At 51.1% G+C, this 20,315-nt stretch overlaps 2 protein-coding genes across 2 annotated transcripts; both read right to left on the bottom strand.

The window, feature by feature from the left end:
* Positions 1-6,912: 6,912 nt before the first annotated feature.
* On the bottom strand, positions 6,913-7,848 carry LOC134154633 (olfactory receptor 4E1-like). The gene has a single exon (XM_062601309.1). The coding sequence runs from the start codon at positions 7,846-7,848 to the stop codon at positions 6,913-6,915; it is 936 nt and encodes a 311-aa protein (XP_062457293.1).
* Positions 7,849-17,558: 9,710 nt separating this feature from the next.
* LOC134154630 (olfactory receptor 14A16-like) lies at positions 17,559-18,522 on the bottom strand. Its single transcript, XM_062601306.1, has one exon. The coding sequence runs from the start codon at positions 18,492-18,494 to the stop codon at positions 17,559-17,561; it is 936 nt and encodes a 311-aa protein (XP_062457290.1). The 5' UTR covers positions 18,495-18,522.
* Positions 18,523-20,315: the final 1,793 nt, after the last annotated feature.

Raw genomic sequence — 20,315 nt, 5'->3', positions numbered from 1 at the left:
AAGACAGTAATTTAACGAGGGTTGATGGCAAGGTTCACTAGGAGAGCTTTCCTGAGCTACCCTGCCCTTCAGAGCTGACTCCCTTGGGATCCCTCTAGCAACCATCCCCCCACCCCCACCCCAGGTAGGCCCAAGCCTGCTCCTCTGACATCCTCAGCTTCCTAGTGAGCAGAACTCTTGCAGTAGTAGGTGGCAAGTGTCATTTCATCTGACCAAGGAGATTCTCTCCTGGTCCCCAACTGATGCTCCAGAAGAATGTGGGTCTCATGGTTGCTCCATCAGAGCAAGTAGATGCTTGCATGTGTCTTGGACCACCTCTGTCGCTTTAAATGTGCAAAGGGGTTGTGACGGTGCTCAGACAGTGTAACCAGGCACAGCACTCTTAAATATAAACCGCTGACTAGGTCTGAGGCTGGGATTGGACCTAGGTGCACCCTTATTCCTCCAAGGGGGAGTTTTGGAGGCACCCATCCTGAGCCTTGTAACTCAACAGCAGGGCCTCCTTAACACTCTGATCTGACCCTGTCCTCCTCCAGGCAGTAAATAATCAAATGAACCTTGCCAACAACCCTCATTAAAATCACTGTCTTATTTGCAATTGGACTTTGTTAAATCACTATTTTACCATAATAAATATTTTATTGCTTCTCTCTTACAAGTGAAGTGCTTCTCTCTCTCTCTTCCCTGCCCTCTCCACCCCCTGGAGTTCATCCCTCTGCAGTCCTCTGCACTCATATAAAACAGGTGTGTGTGTGTGTGTAGAGCTGATTCCCTCTGTCCATCTCCACCAGCTACAGTGGGACCTTGGAAAAGGAGCTCCCATGGAGACAGACATTTCAGTGCACACTCCAACTTGGGCACAGAGGACTTGCTGAGAAGTCCCTGGGATGGAGTGGGGTTCAGTTCCTGTCTGCGCACTCCACAAACTCACAGGATGCGCAATTGCATGTCCCTGCGTCTCGGGGGCTTCTCAATAGCATTAGATGTATTGATTAACTCCCCTTAATCAGTCCCTGAAGTAGAAGGAAACGAACCTCCTCGACCTATCCCTCCTTGACATTGGCACCATCTCCACCACCGTCCCTAAATCCATGGCCAACTCCCTCTGGAACACCAGGCCCATTTCCTACTCAGGATGTGCTGTCCAGGTCTTTGTTTTTGCCTTCTTGACAGGAGCCTCTGCTAAGACAACACCTCTCCTACCTCAGGGAGATTGGGCTTATCATAGTTGGTGTCTGTTTAGCCTTTGGCTCTTTCATTTTCATTGTGCAGATCTTCAGGGCTCTGTTGAGGATCCCCTCTAAGCAGGGCTGGCACAAAGCCTTCTCCATGTGCCTTCCTCACCTGGCTGTGGTCTCTCTGTACATCAGCACTGGCACGTTTGCCTACCTGAAGCCCCCCTCCATCTCTTCTCCAGTTCTGGATCTGGTGGTGGCTCTTCTGTACTCAGCGGTGCCTCCAGCATTGAACCTCCTCCTCTACTGCAGGAGGAACAAGGAGTTCCAGGAGGCCCTGAGAAGACTGACTCCATCGGTTCTACTTCAGCAGCAATGAGTGGTGGCTTCCACAGCTGGCTTCCACTTTATCTCACACAACTCTCATACTCTGGGCCTTCTCTCTGTGACAATCATGTTTGTGTAGAACCATCCAAATTCATCCCATCTTTCCAGTCTGTTTGACTGAAACACCAGCTGTAAATGTGTCCATCACGGTGGCAGAGCTGGCCTGTCTCTCGAGTAAAAGAGGATTTTCTCATGCAGTCCTTGAAGGCTGAGCTCTTCTTCCAAAGCTGGAGGCCAGAATGTGCTCAAGGACTTTCCCCCTGAAAGACCCTGTTTCTTTTCCATGGCTCTCCATGGGCTCAAGAAAATTAGCTCCCAGGTGATGTTTTTAGTGAATGAGGGCTGGATTCAGTTCTCAGTTGTGGGTGCCCAGTGCTCTTGGAGGTGCTGAATGGCCACACCATAGGACAGGGCTGGCAGCTGTCCTCAAAGGAAGTATGGAGCCCCAGGGGGGCACAGGGCATCTCCAAAGGCACCATGTGCTTAGGGATGGGTGATGAATGGAGCTTCGCAAGATCACGTGGAGTCACTGAAAGGTAAATGGCAGTCCCAGCTAGGAGGCTGATGGGGCAGGTGACACCTCCCCACACCCTGCTGTGCCCCCAGAGCTGCTGTGCCCACTGGAGGGCCAGGGCTGCGGAGCAAGGTACTACTGTGGGGCCACCCCCAGGCTGACTTGCTCTGCTGGGTGGTCTAGGAAGTGGGCAGGGGAGGTGTGGAGAGCTGAGGAGGGGTTGAGCTGGACTGGGAATGGCCTGAGGAGAACCTGGGCACCAAAGAGGAGGCTGGTCTGTGCCCTTGGTTGCATGGACCAACCGTACAGGTGCCCCGACTTCGGTTGGTCACAGACCAGCTTCTCACATCAGCTCTTTCCAGCCCTGGATGTGTTTCCACTCACATTTTGGGGGGTGAATTTCTCTGTGTGACCAGCTCCATCCTACTGGACCCAGTGCCAGTATTGAGGGGAACGGCCAGCTCTGCCCAGCCTCTCTCCCTGCCCAGACCCTGACAGACCCTTGGGGATGGCTCTGTGCTAACTCCAGTGTGGGAGATGCCCAGGGCTGGACTCTGGAGGAGGCTGCTGGAGCAGGAGAGCTGTGGGAGGGGATGGGTCACTGAAATCTTTCATGGGGGCCATGTCAGAGGGACGTTTCCTCATCCCTGAATGCACGCTGCCCTGTGTGGTGTTTGCGCAGTGGGGCCATGCGTGTAGGCACAGGGATGAAGCACAGATGGAAGCTTAGGATGAAGATGTTCCTCAGACAATGCTGGGGCAGCCTCGTGGAGCTGGCCCTGAGCACCAGGAGAAGCGGAGTACCCTCTTTGCATGTCCCTCTCCTACTGGGAGGTGGCACAGACAGCGTGCCCCAGAAATGGCTTCTTCCTGCCTGGGGTCAGTGTGGGACTTCTGCTACGAGGTGAACACAACAGCTGCCGCACTGTAGAAACACCGGCCACGGCGCCTCACAGCAGCCCCCGCTGTCCCGTGCCCCTGCCTTGCCACCTACCGCCACCCTTGTACTGCCCTGTCTCCTGTCACTTCTCCCCATATCACAGGGACTGGCAGTGCAGCAAGAGTGGCACAGCCTCACAGTCACTACCTGACCCCCAACCCTCACCACCTTCTCCCCAATCACATAATCACAGAATGGTTGAGGCTGGAAGGGACCTCTGGAGATGATCCAGTCCAGCCTCTCTGCTCAAGCAGCTGCACCTAGGTACGTTGCACAGGGTTGCCTCTAGGCTGGGTTTGAATATCTCCAGAGAAGGAGACTCCTTAACCTCTTTAGGCAACCTGTTCCAGTGCTCTGTCACTCTCACAGTGAAGAAGTTCTTCCTTATATTCAGATGGAACATCCTGTGTTTCAGTTTGTGCCCGTTGCCTCTTGTTCTGTCGCTTGGCACCACAAAAAAAGAATTCGGCTCCATCTTCTTGACATCCTCCCTGAAGGCATTTGTAGACATTGATAAGATCCCCTCTTAGGCTTCTCTTCTCCAGGCTAAAGAGGCCCAGTTCTTGCAGCCGTTCCTTACAGGACAGATGCTCCAGCCCTCTGATCATCTGCATAGCCCTGTGCTGGACTCTCTCCAGTAGTGCAAAATCTCCCTTATACTGGGGAGCCCAGAACTGGACAAAGTACTCACGATGAGGCCTCACCAGGGCTGAGTAGAGGGGCAGGATCACCTCCCTCCACTTACTGGCAACACTCTTCCTAATGCACCCCAGGAGACCATTGGCCTTTTTAGCTACAAGGCACCTTGTAAATGTACCTTAAGTGCAAGGGCCCTCATGTGCTGTAGGGCTTTTTTGCCACCACTCAGACAAGCACTTAACACCTTCAGTGTGGTGATTCTGGAGAAAATCAAAATATATGGATTGGCAGCCAGAGACTGTGCATTGAAACAGGCAAAGGACCACAGCAGGAACATTTATCCCCATCAGCTGCTCTACAGCACCCTACAGTAGGGCTTTGTATATCAAACACGGACCACTCCAAGCAACCCAAATTGTTCCAAAGGGAGAAATTAACATCCTTCCTAGAGTCCTACTGAAAAGATCTCCAGGAAAGTGCTGGAGGTTGTGATCCTTGGCAGCTCAGCCAGGCTATGACATTCCCAACTTGGCACCTCTGTCAAACCTCACACTCGGCAGTGCCCTTGGGGCTGCCTCTGCACCACTGAAGTGCTGCAGCACTGGGAATCAGAAGAGAGAGCTGAGCAAATACTGGAGAGTCCTGCTGGGACTGAATCCAAGATGCCAGAGCAGGGCCCCAGCCTGACGTACAGCATCCCCCCCTCTGCCATGGAGGGAATGCCCTGTGGGCTGGCTGGATGTGAGGACCGGGGCTCAGCCCATGTGCTCAGCACTGCACTGTGCAGTGCAGCCAACTTGCAGAGACCCTTCACTGACCCTGGCCTGGAGGGGAACTGCCCTGCTGTCTGCAGAGGCCTCTCCCTGCATGTCAGGGCCTTTTCCTCCCCAGGGCACCAGCCTAGACCTGTCCCAGAGCACATCCCTGTCCTCTCTGCACCCACTGGGGCACTGTGGAGGCCCCATCAGCTGTCTACACTGAGAAATTGTGGAGGTGCCCCCTGATAACACAGGCTATGGCATCATGGAGGCCAGCTCTGTTTCCCATTAGGGTTGGAGCTGTGCCCATCCTCACCCTCCATGCTGCTATGGGGCCTGGGATGTAGTACCACCCCATGTAGGATAAGAGAGTGTGTGACCCTCCCTTCCCCACTCCAGGATCTCCTGGGAAGAGCCCCAAAAGGTAGAGGAGGGAGTGGAGATGGGGCAGATATGGAGTGCACACTCCTTCCTAGAATGAGCTCTGTCCCCAGAGGCCTGTGAACCCCTCTTACCCTCCTGGTCCTAGAGCTTGCCTGCTTCATTGACTGGTTTGGGACCATGGACATGAGCTGACCTTATGATGAGTTCCTAGATTGCTCCTCCTCCTTGGGTCATGCTGGCTTTCAAAGACCAGTTGTGTCCATAATGGACAGGGTAGGGATGCAGCCACCTGCAGCATGTGCAAACTTTCTACCTGCCCTCCTGCTGGCAATGAGATCATTATACGTGCCCTCCTGACAGCCGAGGCAGATGCTGAAGTTTGCATCCTCCCATCAGCCTGTTGTTAATTTGGATGTGCACTGCTCATTCATGAAGCAGAGAAAACCCTCAGTGAAAGATTTACAGCAGGACTTAGAGGAACTGGCTGTTCTCACCAGTTGTAATTCATATGATGGAGGCAGAGCAAGAGGGTGAATTAAATGGTGGCAGGGCAGGGCCCGATCCCTACCCGGGATAAGCAGGCTGTGAGCTATTTGAAGGTGTGCGGTCAGCGCAGCTGGCTCATGGATTGCTCCAGCTCTAGGGTGAGGTGGTGTAGACTTATAGAAGCATCAGAACAAGGGAAATCTCTCACCCACATACAAAGTGCTTTAATGTGCTACAAGAAATATAGGTGAGAACAGGCTGGGAGTGGGCAGAAGCTAGTCTAGTCTCCAGAGTACCTTTTGACACTCTAAAAGTGTCTGTGCTGGATTTTTATTCCTAATCAAGAGACCCAAAAAATACCCCTTTACCTTTCCCAGCATAACCCAAGAGGTTCTCAGGAGCCCTGTAAATCTACAGCACTGCATAAAGATCTGGCTGCCCAAGAACATAATCCTGTGTAGTTTCTCACTATTTTGTTTTGCCGAAGATGAAATTCCATGAATGAGGAGCAGTGGGGAGCAGTGGGAGGCCACTGAACTTTAATAATTAGCCCATCAGACAGGTTCTTTTCACGCTGATTTCCTGTGGATGGCAAAGAGAGGTCACTGACTATGAGGGCAGTATTCTTGGTTTTCTGATGGCTCTTGATGAAGGAGGCTGTTTTGCAAGAGCTGAGCATTAACACTGGTCAACTACCTCAGTCTGAAAGCATGCAAGCCAAACCTCACTATGGTCCTTGGCAATTTCTCGCCGGAGGAATCTGTGTCACACGTTTGCCCCAGAGAGCAGTACGCATGTGGTCCAGAGGATGAGGACTACGAGCTTCCTCAGCTGATGCTACTCTATCGGTCATCATCTACCTGCACAGCATGCATCTGTTTGCTCTGTTCCCCAATGGCAGTGGAGACATGCGACTTTCTATTTCTCCTCACTCTTTGTTCCAAATCGTAAACTGCACTCTAAGTCGTGCTAGCACATTTGTGCAGCCATATGGGAAATGGATAAGTAGACATATCTAAACTAAAAGTACTATTTGATCCAGACACCCTGCTGAAAATGGGCAAAGAGCTCAACACTGCCTTCACTGGCTTATTTAGAAACATCCAGAGTAAACAAAATATCTGTCCTGCTACACACAGGGATAAGAGAGGCAGTAGGGTTTGGAGTAAAAATACCTGCCTGCATAAAACCTGTACATCCATCAAATCCTTATCTGAATGAGGACAAGCTTGAAACTCTCAAATTCAGGCTAACCACACAGACCAGAAGAGGAAACTGAATAAGCGGTCTTGTGTTTGCTAAAGCATTAACTCCTTCTAGTAGTACCCAGGGTGAAGGGATACGTTCCCTTGGAATGGAAGAAGTGTTACTGCAAAACACACTTAGGCTGTTCAGATTAACAACCTTAGATCTGGGTCCTTAGAGTTTAATAATCTAGAACAACCTTGGCATTTATATTTCAACACTTTCCCTCTAATGAATGAGCTTAAAGCATCCCTCAAAGAACTTCCAGTGGATGAGACCCAGTGGCATTGTTTGCTTTCAACTCAGCGCTAAGGGTGCAGAGAAGACAAAACCTGAAGCTACATGCCCAGAGAATACTCCAGAGGGAGGGGACACCCAGCAGTGTCACTTGTCTTGGGAATCAATCTGCCGCTTACACAGCTTTCGCAAAGCATTTTGCATGTCCTCATTCCTAAAGGTATAGATAAGGGGGTTCATCAGAGGGGTGATGGCCGTGAAGAAAACGGACACAACTTTGTCTGCAGCTAAACTCTTGGCTGGCCTGAGATAGATGAAAATGCAGTGTCCCAGGAAAAGCGTCACCACTGTCAGGTGAGCAGCACAGGTCGATAACGCCTTGTGTTGCCCTTCCGAGAGATGGTTCCTCAGTGAGATCAAGATGATCACGTAGGAAGTCACCAGCACCAGGAAGCAGACCACAGAGATGAGGCCTGAGTTGGAGACAATGAGCATTTCTAAGACATGGGTGTTTGTGCAGGCCAACTTAATGACCAAGGGGACATCACAAAAGAAGTTGTCAATGGCACTGGGACCACAGTATGGGAGATTGAGGGTCAGGGCAGTGAGAGACACAGAATGTATCAGCCCTCCCATCCACATGACCGTGGCCAGCTGGAGGCACATCTTCCAGCTCATGATGGTGCCATAACGCATGGGGTTGCAGATGGCTATGTAACGATCATAGGCCATGATGGTGAGGAGGAAGATCTCTGTGCAGGCAAAGAGGTGGAGGAAGAACATCTGGGCCAAACACTCCTCAAAGGAGATGCTCTTCTTGTCCACCAGGAAGTCAGCCAGCATCTTGGGCATCACCACTGAGGAGTGGCAGATGTCAATGATGGAGAGGTTGCTGAGGAAGAAGTACATAGGACTGTGCAGATGCTGGTCAAGTGCAATTGTGAAGATGATGAGAATGTTGCCCAAAATAATCAGCACGTAGATAACCACAAAGAAGGTGAAGAGGATCAGCTCTGCCACATGGCTGGTGGTGAGTCCTGAGAGGAAGAAGTTACTCACCATCGTGTGATTCTGCCACATCATGTTTACGGCTGTGTTGCACCTAGGAGAAAGGACACAGTGAAAGGAGAATCGAGTTTATGGTATGAGAAGACAGAACATGATGGCGATCATACAAACTTGAGCTATATGGAGGAATAAAGACAGAACAGGGCGAAGCCTCGAAGTTTCACCCAAAAGGTGATGCCTAATATTAGCAGCAGGATTCAAGTGTGAATGCCAAGCGAGTCCTGCAACAGGCTTTCAAGGGAGACTCTGGGATTTCTTCAGTTTCCAGACAATGCAATGCAAGCTGACCTACTTCTCTGACTTACTCAGGAGCTATCAGAGAGCAGAAAGATTTGCCTCCCTGTGGAATGTATCTCAGGAGCCATCGTTCCTGATTTCAGGGGTCTGGTTTACGTTACCTGTCTGCAACTGTCAGACATAAAATGGATGAATCTGTGCCTGCAGATATTCCTCCTCCTTCCCTGTAGAAGAAATCAAATGACTGGTGGAAGGCTTCTGTGTTGGTCATTGCAGTTTAGTGAGATGGCATCTGAATAGACTTTAGGGAAGTCACTGCTGACTTCTTCATAGATCTCATAGACTGGGGAAGTAGGCTTTCACTAAAAGATCATTTTTAAGACCCTAGACACTTGTTTGTTGCTGCTGTTTGCTAAGTCTTGTCTGGTTTTCCACTCCCCTCCCTAAGCTGGTGTAAGAACACCCAGCACAGTCCCTGAGAGTGGTAGGACTCCTTCTTTTCCTGCTAGATAGCTTTCTGCAAATTCATTTGAGTGTGGAGTTCACTTTCCCAGCTGTGACTTTGCTTGGGGAGAACAGATTCACCTGTTTTTCAGTCAGGAACCAGCCAGGAACCTTAGCTACTTGATATCTGCTCTTTTTAGGAGGGATCAAGCGATGCAACACCTGCAGGCACAAATTCAGTCACCTTGAATATCTGTGTCCGTTCCATATTCCAGTGTTTCTGTGATTTTATTTTCATTTTGAAATGCAAATTTAAAAATTTTGGCAAAATCATTGAAAGTACACAGACACAAACACAAAATCTTGTCTTTGGAATAGCAGTGAGATGAGAGGACATCGTATAGGAACCCTGTCCGACAAAGGAGAAAACTTGTTTACAGTGCATGGTTCAAGAGCGTGGCAGAAATAATCATATGGAAATGGCAGGACATGTCAAAGCTCCACAGTCTGCTAGGATGAAGCCCCCTCTGAGCAGGAACCCAGGGTTCTTGTATTTGGAAATCAATGCCTCTGTGGTTTCCTTGCTGTTGAGATGCTGAGCTTCTGAGAACAGCGCTAACCAAGCACCGGAAAGATAGTTACACTTCCAACAACATGTAGATGCTCCAGAAATGGCTGAATACCCCAGAAGTGGTCTGCAGCTGTTACAGGTGGAGGCACAAGCTTGTAGAATGTAGATTTGCATTAGTATTTTCACCTGTTACAACTCCCATGACTATTTTCATAGGGCTCTGAAGTTGCCAAGGACATGCGTAGAGGCTCCCATCTTCATTTAGAGTCTACTGAGAGACAGACATTGATGTCTCCAAAGATTCAGATGCCTGATTTTCTCCTGTACTGAAGGTTTTACAAAAATAACTGAAAAGTAACCAAGCAGAAGTGTTGTTCTCCTTCCAGTCAATGCCTCAGCCCCTTCTCCCTGCAACAAACCCAAAATGAAAGAGAGTAGGGAGGAAAGGTGAGCTTACTTATGTTGTTTCCAGGGGTGTCCAGAAAAAGAATGATTGAGAGTTGCATTCCAGGGTGTTTTCTCCATAAAAGAAAAAGTAAATTTTGATCAAAAAAATGGAGATGGATAAACAGATTTCTTCCTTTCTATCGCTGTCCATAAATTCCTCTAGCCAGAGGCATTGATAATTCCTGCAACGGCACAAGCAGGGTTTCCTTTGGCTTGGATTGTGTTTTGTTTTCTGGTCCCTCCCAAGTTATCTTGAGCAGATGGTCCCCTTGTACTGGAAGATCATCCTGATATTTAACCAGTGCAAGCCTTTACTTTATATGTGTGTGTGTGTGTATACATACATACGTACATATATATATATATATGTATATATATATATGTAATAGAAACAAAAATAAAAACAACTTCTCGATTGATTGCCCTATGAACAATGCAAAAATCAAAACAGAAACTGAACTTCCTGACTGCTTCCAAAGCATTCCCGCCAATATGAAGAAGACATGCCCTGAAATCAGAAGTTAAAGCTCAACACTGACAAGATAAACCAGGAGGTAGAGGTGACTTACACCTTCAGCCCTCCCCCGTAACGGCTAGTTCTGGAGAGCAAGAGCTTGTGGTACTCAATTGCTCTCAACACCAAACACAGAACCTTTCGTGCTGTGATGAAATCAGAGAGAACTGGCAGAGCTTGGGCTGTGTGCTTTTCTGAAAGACAGATTTAGAGCTCAAGGAATGTTAAACTCATGCCTTGTGAGAGAGTCACAAAGGGATTCATTAAATCCTCCCAGGTCGTTGACAGTATGAGCTTTGGAAGAGATGTAATAAGTCCCTTGGGAGCAGAACTGTGGGTCCGGTTAGTCTCCCAGCAGATCTGTGTGGCTATGGGAGCTCACACAGTTGTTCAAAGTCCATTTCAGTGGCCTTTGGAAACAAAGAAGAAGTGTTCACCCATGCCACATCCCACTCCCTTTGCCTTCTTAAAGATGTTCTTAGTGAACTACTACCAACTTTGCACACTGGGAGAGTAGAAGGCAGCCCATGAGTTCTGCCAAAATGCCTTGGACTTAGGAAAGAGACCACAAGCTCAGTGTGGAAGAAGGCCTCTGAATAAGAGCTGCCATGCTGAAAATCTGCACACTGCAACTCTTGCAAACTGAGTGACCCAACGTTCTGATGGAGAGCTGACAAAGGATTACTGCTTCAGGCATTCATCTTAAGGGATCTCCCTTAAAAAGAGAGAAATATTAATAAACGATATGCCTGCTGAATGGAATTCAAGCGTTGTTTCTTATCTCCTTGAGACAGTGATAAAAAATCAAGTAGAGACAGGATTATTTTCTACAGTTCTTCACGTGCATGTTTAGCTGCTCCGTCAGTAAGAATTCTGGAATTTTAGAAGAGCTTTAGAGTGGTGAGGCGGAAAAGGGGAAGACCAGGCAGAGGAATTACGGAAGCCTCAGCTTCCTAAAATCTTATCTCAAAATGAAATCTTGCACATTGCTTTGAACGCCTTTCCAGAGAAAAGGTAAAAAGTGACGTATTTTGTATGATAACTTCATCTTGGAAGAAACCCTTTTTAAAATATTTCTCAGTGAGCAAGAGAGTTCAAACACAGGCTGATAAGCGTGGCCTGCAGGTCACAAACTGAGGTACCAGGGTCGTCTGCGCAGAAAGAGGTCAGATGCTGATTTGTCACAATGAAATTTACCTGTTGCTGACAAAGCTGAAAACCAGCAGCTGCCCCTGGAAAGTGCAGCTGCTTTTGCTCTAGCTTTTATTTCTCCTCTGTGGCTCCCTTTCTCCTCATTAGCATGGGGAGTGCCCGCATCGTGTACTCATTTCCCAGGATGTAGATTATGGGATTTAGCAAGAGGTGATGGTTGTTTTAAGACTTATATCACAGTGCCCTCAGTGACGCTGGTGCAAGGGCAGGAGTAAATGAAGATGAAGTACCCCAGAAAGAGCCTTACATCCATAAGCAGAAGCGCTGAGGGCCTTGTGCAAACCTTTGGACAGATGTTTCATCAGCAAGACTAGGAGGATGCCATAAAAGGCCAGTGGGATCATGAAGCAAGTATAGAGGAGCTCAGAGCTGGAGATTATCAGTGTCTCAATAATGTAGGCTTTTGTGCAAGCTAGCTTGATCACCACCAGCTCCTCACAGATCAAGCTGTCAAATTCTGTGAAGCAGGGCAATTTGATCATAATTCTAGTCAGGCTGTAGAGGATCCCTGTTCCCGTGCACACAGCCCCTGCCAGCTGAAGTGCGTAGGGTTGCAGATGGTGCCGTAGCCTTCATTGGCCTGCTGTCATTGGCCGTTACAGCAAGGAGGCAGATTTTTATACAGACAGAGATGATGGCAGAAATGTGGGCCATGCATCCTTCCAAAGAGACGATTTCCTCTACACAGAAGAGGTCACCCAACATTTCAGGCTCTGTAACAAATGAATGCTGGATGTAGGGAAGAAAGAGTTGCTGTGGGAGAGGCACGTGGCTAGGAGGAACTATTGCTCATGGGCAATGGACAGCATTATGAGGAGGCTGCCAGACAGAGTCATGAGGTGCAGGGGCAGAAACACCACAGGGAGGATCTTTAGTGCCGACAAGCTGGGAAGGGCACACCAGTGTGGCCAGCTCACAAGGGCTTTGGGGGTGTCAGGTCTCCCTGATGGCCTGAGGAGGCTACAGAGTGTACACCTCTCCATGCTATGCCCGTTGCCTTGGTCTTCTTGGCAAACAGGCATTCTGGGGTCCCACCATGCCTGCCTTCTCCATCATGGCTTTCTTCAGGCCTCCAGGCTAAGAGATTCTTCCTCCAGTGTGGCAAAGATGTCTTCCTCCCCTCTGAGGAAGGCTTCTAGTCTTCCCTCAAAGGCATCTCATTCTGACATCCCCCCATGTGTCCTGCTGCATGTTCCAGAGGAGATAGCTCTTGGCCTTGCTCATTAGACCTTTTCCTTCCAGGACACACACACAGCCTCCTCCGGGGTGCTGGAGCAGGTCCCACCTATGCCACCGAGTCCTCTCAGATTCCTCTGGCTCCTCAAAGACTTCCGCTAAGATCTCAAAGGGATCATCTCAGCTTTCCTCCAGAGTCTCCTGCACAGCACCACAAAGAGCAAATTCAGCTGTGCTGCAGAGCTATGTGGAGAGGACGAGCCCCCCAAACTTCCTTGAAGGACTAGGATGTGAAGACCGAGGGGTCAAGATATTTCTTGCCCCGATGGCTCCAATCAGCTTGCTCAGGACAAGGCAACTGCCTCTGGGCACCCATGGGCTCATGCCCTTGCCCCAGCATGAGCTCCCTCCCTCCATGGAGAGCAAGCAGCTGCTCAGCACGACAGCCTCTTGCCTACTAAGGCCACACACCCACAAATGAGCTCCTCACTCAGCGCAAACAGATCATGCGCCTGTCTCCTGGCATTAAGAGCTCACTCACCACAGAGAAGAGGGCATCAGCAGAGATGGAAGGAGCAAAGGTGAGCCCTGGCACTTGTGCTGAGAGGATGGGTTCATGGTGGGCATGCAAGGTGGGAGGGAAGCTGCTGTTAGAGCTAGCAGGACTTCTTAAGAGGGGGCTGAAGGTGGTCAAGGGCAGAGGGAAGAACAGGTTAGACATGAGGACTTGTGATGGAGAAGTGGCAGTAGGCATGGGAGGCAGTGTCAGGCAGTGTCCAAGTGCGGAGCATCAGGCACAGGCCCTTGACAAGCAGGCGAGGCACGGCAGGGAGTAGCCTCAGCACCACAGCGGAGCAGAGAAGGTGCAAAGCAAGGTCAGGAGGTAAGGCCGGACGAAGGCAGGAAGGGGTCTCTGTTCTAAATGGAGGTGCAGCTGCTGAGTGTTCCCATCAGTGGGTGTGCTGATACGCAGGCACCGGTGCCCTGAGATGTCCTGCGATAAAGCCCTGCTTGGTAGCCATCGATAGCCCTGCTGCCTGCACGTGGGTGCGTTTCTGCCCAAGGGAGGCCTCCAGAGAGCCTGCAGAGCCTTGGCTGCAGCCATCTGTGTGCCAGCTGCAAAGCCTGGCAAACTGGCAGGGGGTCTGGGAGGCTCCACCTCTTCTGCTGCCCTGCGGCACTGTGACAGCATTGACGGGTGACAGCACAGTGACATCGGGGACCTGGAGCCATGCCGTAGCTTCCCCTGTCAGGGGTCTGCTGGCCCAGCATTGGCACGTGGCACAAGGCCCCTGGGGTGCCAGGCCTCATGCAGCCCCTGTCGTCAGGACACCAGGGTGGCTGCGCCTCTCCTTGCATGGCCGTGCATCTCCTGTGGGTGGCCAGCAAAGCCTACTGGGCTCCTTTCTCTGTGTTCCTGTGCACCAGGGTTCCCTTGTCACTGCAGAAAGGACAAGAGTCTGGCCACAGCCTGATACAGTGAAGTGGCTTCTCCCACAGCTCCACAAGCAGCCATGTAGATGAGCAGAGCTGGATAGTGTACCAGCAGCTGGGCAGGGGGGATCTGCTGGCAGAGGTGGGTGTGCTGGAGGTAAGGGGCGACCTAAGTTCTTCTAAGCAACACAGCATGGCCTCAGGTGCTATGGGTGCAGGTTCCTCTGCCTGCATGCCTCACAGCAGTAGTGCCAAGGCCCTAGCTGCATGTGTTCAGGCCCATAGAGCAGCAGGTCCAGGAAAGCAGTGCGCTTTCTTCTCAATGCATGTTCACCATGAGGACAACCTCTTAAAGTTTGCACAGTGGTTACTGTGGCTGTCAGTACAAATACCAGGCCCTGAGATTGCTGCTGCCAGGCCTCCCAGCTGTGGGCATAGTCAGTTTGAATCCGTGTGCCTAGGATTTTCCAGAAGGTCAGAACCTAATCACATCTCTGTAATAGGCTCATGAAGCAAACACTTTCTGACTGACCAGCTGCCTTCAAGTCTGTTGAAGACAGTCTACTCATGGAGCTAGGGGAGAGTCACAGGTGTGCTTAGGTGCCTGGGTGAGATAGAACTCAATTCAATGCTCACATTATAGCCCCCAACATCCGTGCAGGTGACCAAAGATCGAAAAGCTGTTGTCCCAACCAACCTGGTGATGCACACAGGAGGAGGTTCATCTGGTTAATTGATAAAGCCTTTTGTGAATAGCATTGTCCTGGCCTCCGCCCCCCACCCCCCACCTACCTTGATAGCATCAGTGAAAGGAAATGGCAGTGAGCAAGGCTCTGGAAGCACAAAGGCTTGAGCTCATTCTGGAACTGGAGCCTATAGGAAAGTTCTGATTTTCCCAGTATCTTGAACAGTGCTGGGAGTGGTTGGCAGAGGCACCGTTCACCTCAGTCAGCCTCTCTACTAAACCCAGCACTCAGCCCCCTCACAGCTTGTCAGGAGGTTTCTGAGGCCTTGCACATGCACCACTGCCTGTGTGCATACCACCGTGTTGGGCACCTAGTTGCACACCTGTCCAGGAGTTGGACAAGACATCGTCCTGGGCATGTCTGGTGTCTTTTCAGGAGATTCAGCTGCAGATGCACAGAGCTATTTTCGCATTGTAACTCTGCCACTGTCAGGATGCAGCAAGGGCCAGTTGCTCCCCTCAGGACTGGGAGTTGGGAGCCAAAGACTGTCACATGACTGGCATGGGGGGGACAGCAGCAGCCAGGGCCCCATCCCACTGTACCCACCTGAGGTGAGTGAAGCTGGCCCAGACACTGTAGCCAGGTTCAAGCACGTGTCCAGATATTCCGGAGTGTTCATGGTGATGTGACAGGCGATGAAACACAGAGAACCTTTTCTAGTACCTGGCCACCTGGCCTGTAGTTTCTAACCACCTCACCTAACCCCTGCGAAGCCCAGGGTGTGCTCTATGCAGGTTTGACAGATACTATGCTCTGCGATCTTCCAGGGTCTTGTGCAGAAGAGAGGCCATGCAAGGCTGACCTTTCCCCTCCATCGGGATATAGAGACATGCAGAAGGACGGAGCTGGCCACAGACCACCTCACAGCTGTTGTGTGTGGTGTGCGGTCAATGCTGGAAGGGCTGGTCTGGGACAATGATCATGGAGTAGCTTCAACAGTGTGTGCATATGTACGGAGAAGAATCTACGGGAGATCTGGCAAAAAGTCAGTCTGGCAGAGTGCGTGATTGCAGCTCCAGAGTGTGTTCTCTGCACACTGACCAAACTCCTGTCAAGGTCAGACATGCATATTCCATTTCATCAACAATGTCAAGCTCCTTCACAGCCAGTAGCTGCTCCAGCTGAGCACAGCTGAGATAAGGAAAGAGTTCTAGTAGATTTAAGGTGCCTGTAGGGTATAACAAGCTGAGTCCCACCTTGGTTTCTGACTTGTGCTTCCAGCAACCTCCCATCTGCGACGTTCCCAGGCAGCTCCCAGGGCTACCCAAGTAGTTTGGAGTGTAAGTCTTCTATTAAATCTATCCTGATTTAATGGAGTACCCACACTATGCCAGTATCCAACCCTCCTTTTTCTGCCTTGTGGTCACAGCACACAGCACAGGGAAGAACCTGAGCTCTTCTCCTCTGTGCTCACCATGTCTTGGTGCCTTTCTCAGGAGACCTGCATTTGCCCTGCGAGTACATAGCTCTGCTGTCACACTGCCATTCACATGCAGTAGCTGCCTGCTGGCATTTCTCCCCACCCAGCCCAGCTCCGCCCCCACCTGTTCCCACCTCCTCTGCCCTCTCCCCAGCCCACCCAGCAGAGCAACTCAAGATGAGGGAGACCCACTGCAGTGCCTGCCACAGGGAGCTGCAGAGCACTGGATGCTTACCGCACAGCCCAGGCACTCTGAAGAGCACAGCAGCTCCTGGGAGGCAAGGAGGGGTGTCAGCCTTCCCATCAGCCCCAGGGCTGGGGGCCAGAAGTGGCACAAGGAAACGGAGGCCAGTCACTCCATGTCTCCACTGATTCCATGACAAGCAGATCCTTAACACTGGTTGTCTGCAGACTCTCTGACCAGCCATCCTGGGCCCGAGGTGCCTCAGGCAGCTGCAGTGACACAGCAGCCTGCCCTGGACTGACAAACATAGCAACAGGTTTTCATTTATTCCTCCCCACAAGCACACAATTGCTCCCTTGCTCTTCTCTACAGGCATCCTTGCTCCCCAGAGAGCCTTTACTCAGATCAGTGTGTGCATGCTGGCCTGGTCAGCCATTCCTGCACCCCTCCCCTGGGCTCTGCATAGGCCCTGGTCTGCCGGTGCTGCTCTGCAGGGCGAGCGGGCTGTGAGGCCCCAGGGTGACTCTGCCTTGGCCATGCTGATCAGGGCAGAGACTATTGGACCAGCATCACTGCATTGACAACCCCCTGACCAGGGTCTGTGGCTGTGGAGGATGGATGGAGAAATCACAGGGCATTGCACATTGCTCAGGATGTGTTCAGAGGTGTCACTAGACCCAGCCCACTCCCTCTCCTCAGGGACATGTGCGGCATTCCTTGCTTTGGCCCTTCACATTTGCTTTACTCTGCCTGGTTTTGAGAATCTCTTCTCACTGCCCATTCCAGGCACACGCTGCCCCTGGAGATGCCCTGTGCTCTCTGGGTGACTCCATATTCCCTTGCAGTAGGACGGCCATCTGTCACAAGCTCTCCAATTTGTGGGACAGTCCCCAGCACACACCTCTTGATCACTCACCCTCTCCAGGCACCCTGGGCACTCACAAGTGACAGTTAAATCCAGCCCTCATTCCCAAACACATCACCCAAAAGCGATGATGCCCCTAAGCCCATGGAAAATGTAAGCACAACAACAGGGCCTTTTTGGGTGCAATTCCCTGAGCAGACTCGGCTCTATCTCTGGGAAAAGACTCCATCATTCAGGCAGAGTACTCAGAAGACCCTCTTTTATTACAGAAATGCTACTTGGGAGGCCGGCTCCGACACAGTGATAGGCAGATTTACAGAAGGCCTCTGGGTGAGAAAGACAAGGTTTGTGCCTCCAGAAATGTGGGAGGAATTCAGACATCTCTCCACAAACATGACTATCACAGACAGACCTCCCAAAGCACAAGAGATGCTGGAGATGAACTGGGAATCAGTTGTGAGGAGAGATGGGCAGCTCATTGCTGCTGAACTAGTACCATCTGGATTAGTTTCCTCAGTGCCTGCTGGAGCTCCTTGTTCCTCATGCTGTAGATGAGGGGGTTTACTGTTGGAGGCACCACTGCGTACAGAACAGCCAGCACCAAATCCAGAACTGGGGAGGAGATAGAAGGTGGCTTCAGGTAGGCAAACATGACGGTGCTGAGAAACAGGGAGACCACGGCCAGGTGCGGGAGGCACATGGAGAAGGCTTTGTGCTGGCCCTCCTCAGAGGGGATCCTCAGCACAGCCCTGAAGATCTGCACATAGGACAGCACAATGAAAACGAAACATCCAAACACTAAACAGCTAATAATCCCAAGAAGCTCAACTCCCCTGATGTAGAAGTCAGAGCAGGAGAGCTTGAGGATCTGGGAAATTTCACAGAAGAACTGGTCCACTGTGTTGCCTTGGCAGAGCGGAAGTGAAAATGTGTTTCCAGTGTGCAGGAGAGCATTGAGAAACCCACTGGCCCACGCAGCTGCTGCCATTCTGACACAAGCTCTGCTGTCCATGATTGTGCCATAGTGCAGGGGATTGCAGATGGCAACGTAGCGGTCATAGGCCATGACAGTGAGGAGAGAATACTCTGCTGAAAACAAGAAGAAAACCAGGAAGACCTGGGCAGCACATCCTGAGTAGGAAATGGACCTGATGTTCCACAGGGAATTGGCCATGGATTTGGGGACAGTGGTGGAGATGGAGCCAAGGTCGAGGAGGGAGAGGTTGAGGAGGAAGAAGTACATGGGCGTATGGAGGCGGTGGTCACAGGCTACGGCTGTGATGATGAGGCCGTTGCCCAGGAGAGCAGCCAGGTAGATGCCCAGGAAGAGCCAGAAGTGCAAGAGCTGCTGCTCCCGGGTATCAGCGTACACCAGGAGGAGGAACTCACTGAGGGAGCTGCTGTTGGACATTTTACACCTCCTGAGCTTGGGGGATTGTCCAAGGAAGAACAGATAGACACAAATTAGGACACACTTCTCTGAGCAAAGCTCTTTCAACCACCCCTCCCTGCCCCCGAACACACACACATTAGCACTCCCCATCTCAGCAGCACCATCACTGAGCTCCGTGGCTTAAACTCTGGTTTGTGCTGGCTGAGTTTGCCATGAGGAGCAGCGGCCTCTGCCCATGGGCTCCCGAGGAGTCAGCCCTGACCTACAGCACTGCCTACATAGGAACAGATGTGACTAAGATTTATATTCCCAGTTCCAGTCAAATTTGATCCACTCCATCCTAAACAATGTAGGTTCATGAAGAGTTTTAAGGCTTTTTTTTTTTTGGTTTATTTTCTTTAGCTGACTTTGACCCTGTCACACCGGAGGAGGATTCTTGGAGGTAGAAATCATCCACACTTCTGCTGCACTCAGAATGACCATTTCTGATTCCAACGAGGCAAAAGGATTCACTCTGGCTTTGGTGTAGAGGGAGGAGCGCTGGCTTGTTCCCAGGTGCCCTCTGCCCCCATCTCAGAGGTGGAGAACAATTGCAAAAGGGTTTTTCATGTTACCAAAAAGGAAATGGCACTGTGGAGAGCAGAGACATCCACTTCCAAAGTGCCCACCAGCACTCTTTCTGAGGATATGTGTGTGTGTGTGTTGGGGGGGGATATTCAGCCCTCCCCTTCTGGCCAGCAACACATCGTTGCTCCTTCCAGCTGCCCACATCCAGCCTCCCAGTAGCATTTCCGTGTTCTTAGGATCTAGGTGCTTCTCCCTAAGGCACCTAGGTTACACCCAGCTGCAAAGGGAGAGCTGTGCCCTTCTGGAGGGCAGATTGCAGCCCAGCCAGACACCCCAGAGAAATGGCTCAATGTCCTAAGGGTGTTGAGGATGTTCAGAAGAGAGAGTTGCCTCCTGTCTGGGCAACTGCATTGTCCAGAGCCCGAAAGGTTAGAGGGGGACTTGGGCATCTCACTGTTAAAGACATATCTTCATGGCAGGACCCACATAGTCGGTGTCTGAACTGCATCAGAAACCACCCCCCCCCCCATGCCTAGAGAGCCCAAGGGGAAGGACAAGGGCAGCATGGGCAGGTAGGAAAGAAACAGGGAGCAACGTCATGGTATTTGTGCAAGGGAGGCAGGGACAGGGAGGAACAGAGAGACACTCAGGAGTGTCACTTCTCCTGGATGTCTGACTGCTGAGGAAATGACTCATGTCCTGTACCCCATATCCTTGAGGGAAGACAGCTGTATTGGGTGGGAGAGGAGAGGCGGCACTGGAGTGGATAGTTTCCTCTCACACTTTGGCCATGGCTCTGCTGCCTAAAGCCGTCCCTGCAGGGAGCTGTGTCTCTGTCCCCATGTCTCTTCTCTCTCATTGCTCACAGACCCCATCCCACATGCTGAGCATTCAGCTCTGCCCTGCAGAAAGCTCCCAGAGGCAGGGCACTGTCCAGGGGCACCTCCAGGTTTGTAGGAGCTAAGGAGCAGGTGAAGCAAACGTAGCTGAGGCTCGAAAGGTGCTGCTGACTCTCACTGTAGGCTTCAGGGTGGATGAAAGCATTTGCCAAGTCCCTCCCAGAACTGCTCCTCTCTCAGTGCCACTGTCCTGCAGCCTCAGTCCCCTGTCTAAACCTGACAGATCCAATCCCATTTCACCCCACCCAAACAGAAAATAACTGAAAGCACCATCTCATGAAAGCACCTTCTCTTTCAGCTCTCCCCTGCCTTGGCATTACTGCTGAAAAGTCACCTCTGGGTATGACCCCTAGCCCTGTTGCATGCACTAGCC

Source organism: Rhea pennata, unplaced genomic scaffold (genome assembly GCF_028389875.1).
Source record: "Rhea pennata isolate bPtePen1 unplaced genomic scaffold, bPtePen1.pri scaffold_32, whole genome shotgun sequence".
NCBI lineage: Eukaryota > Metazoa > Chordata > Aves > Rheiformes > Rheidae > Rhea > Rhea pennata.
Note: the sequence above shows the minus strand (reverse complement) of the source record. Positions and strands in the feature narration are given on the sequence as shown.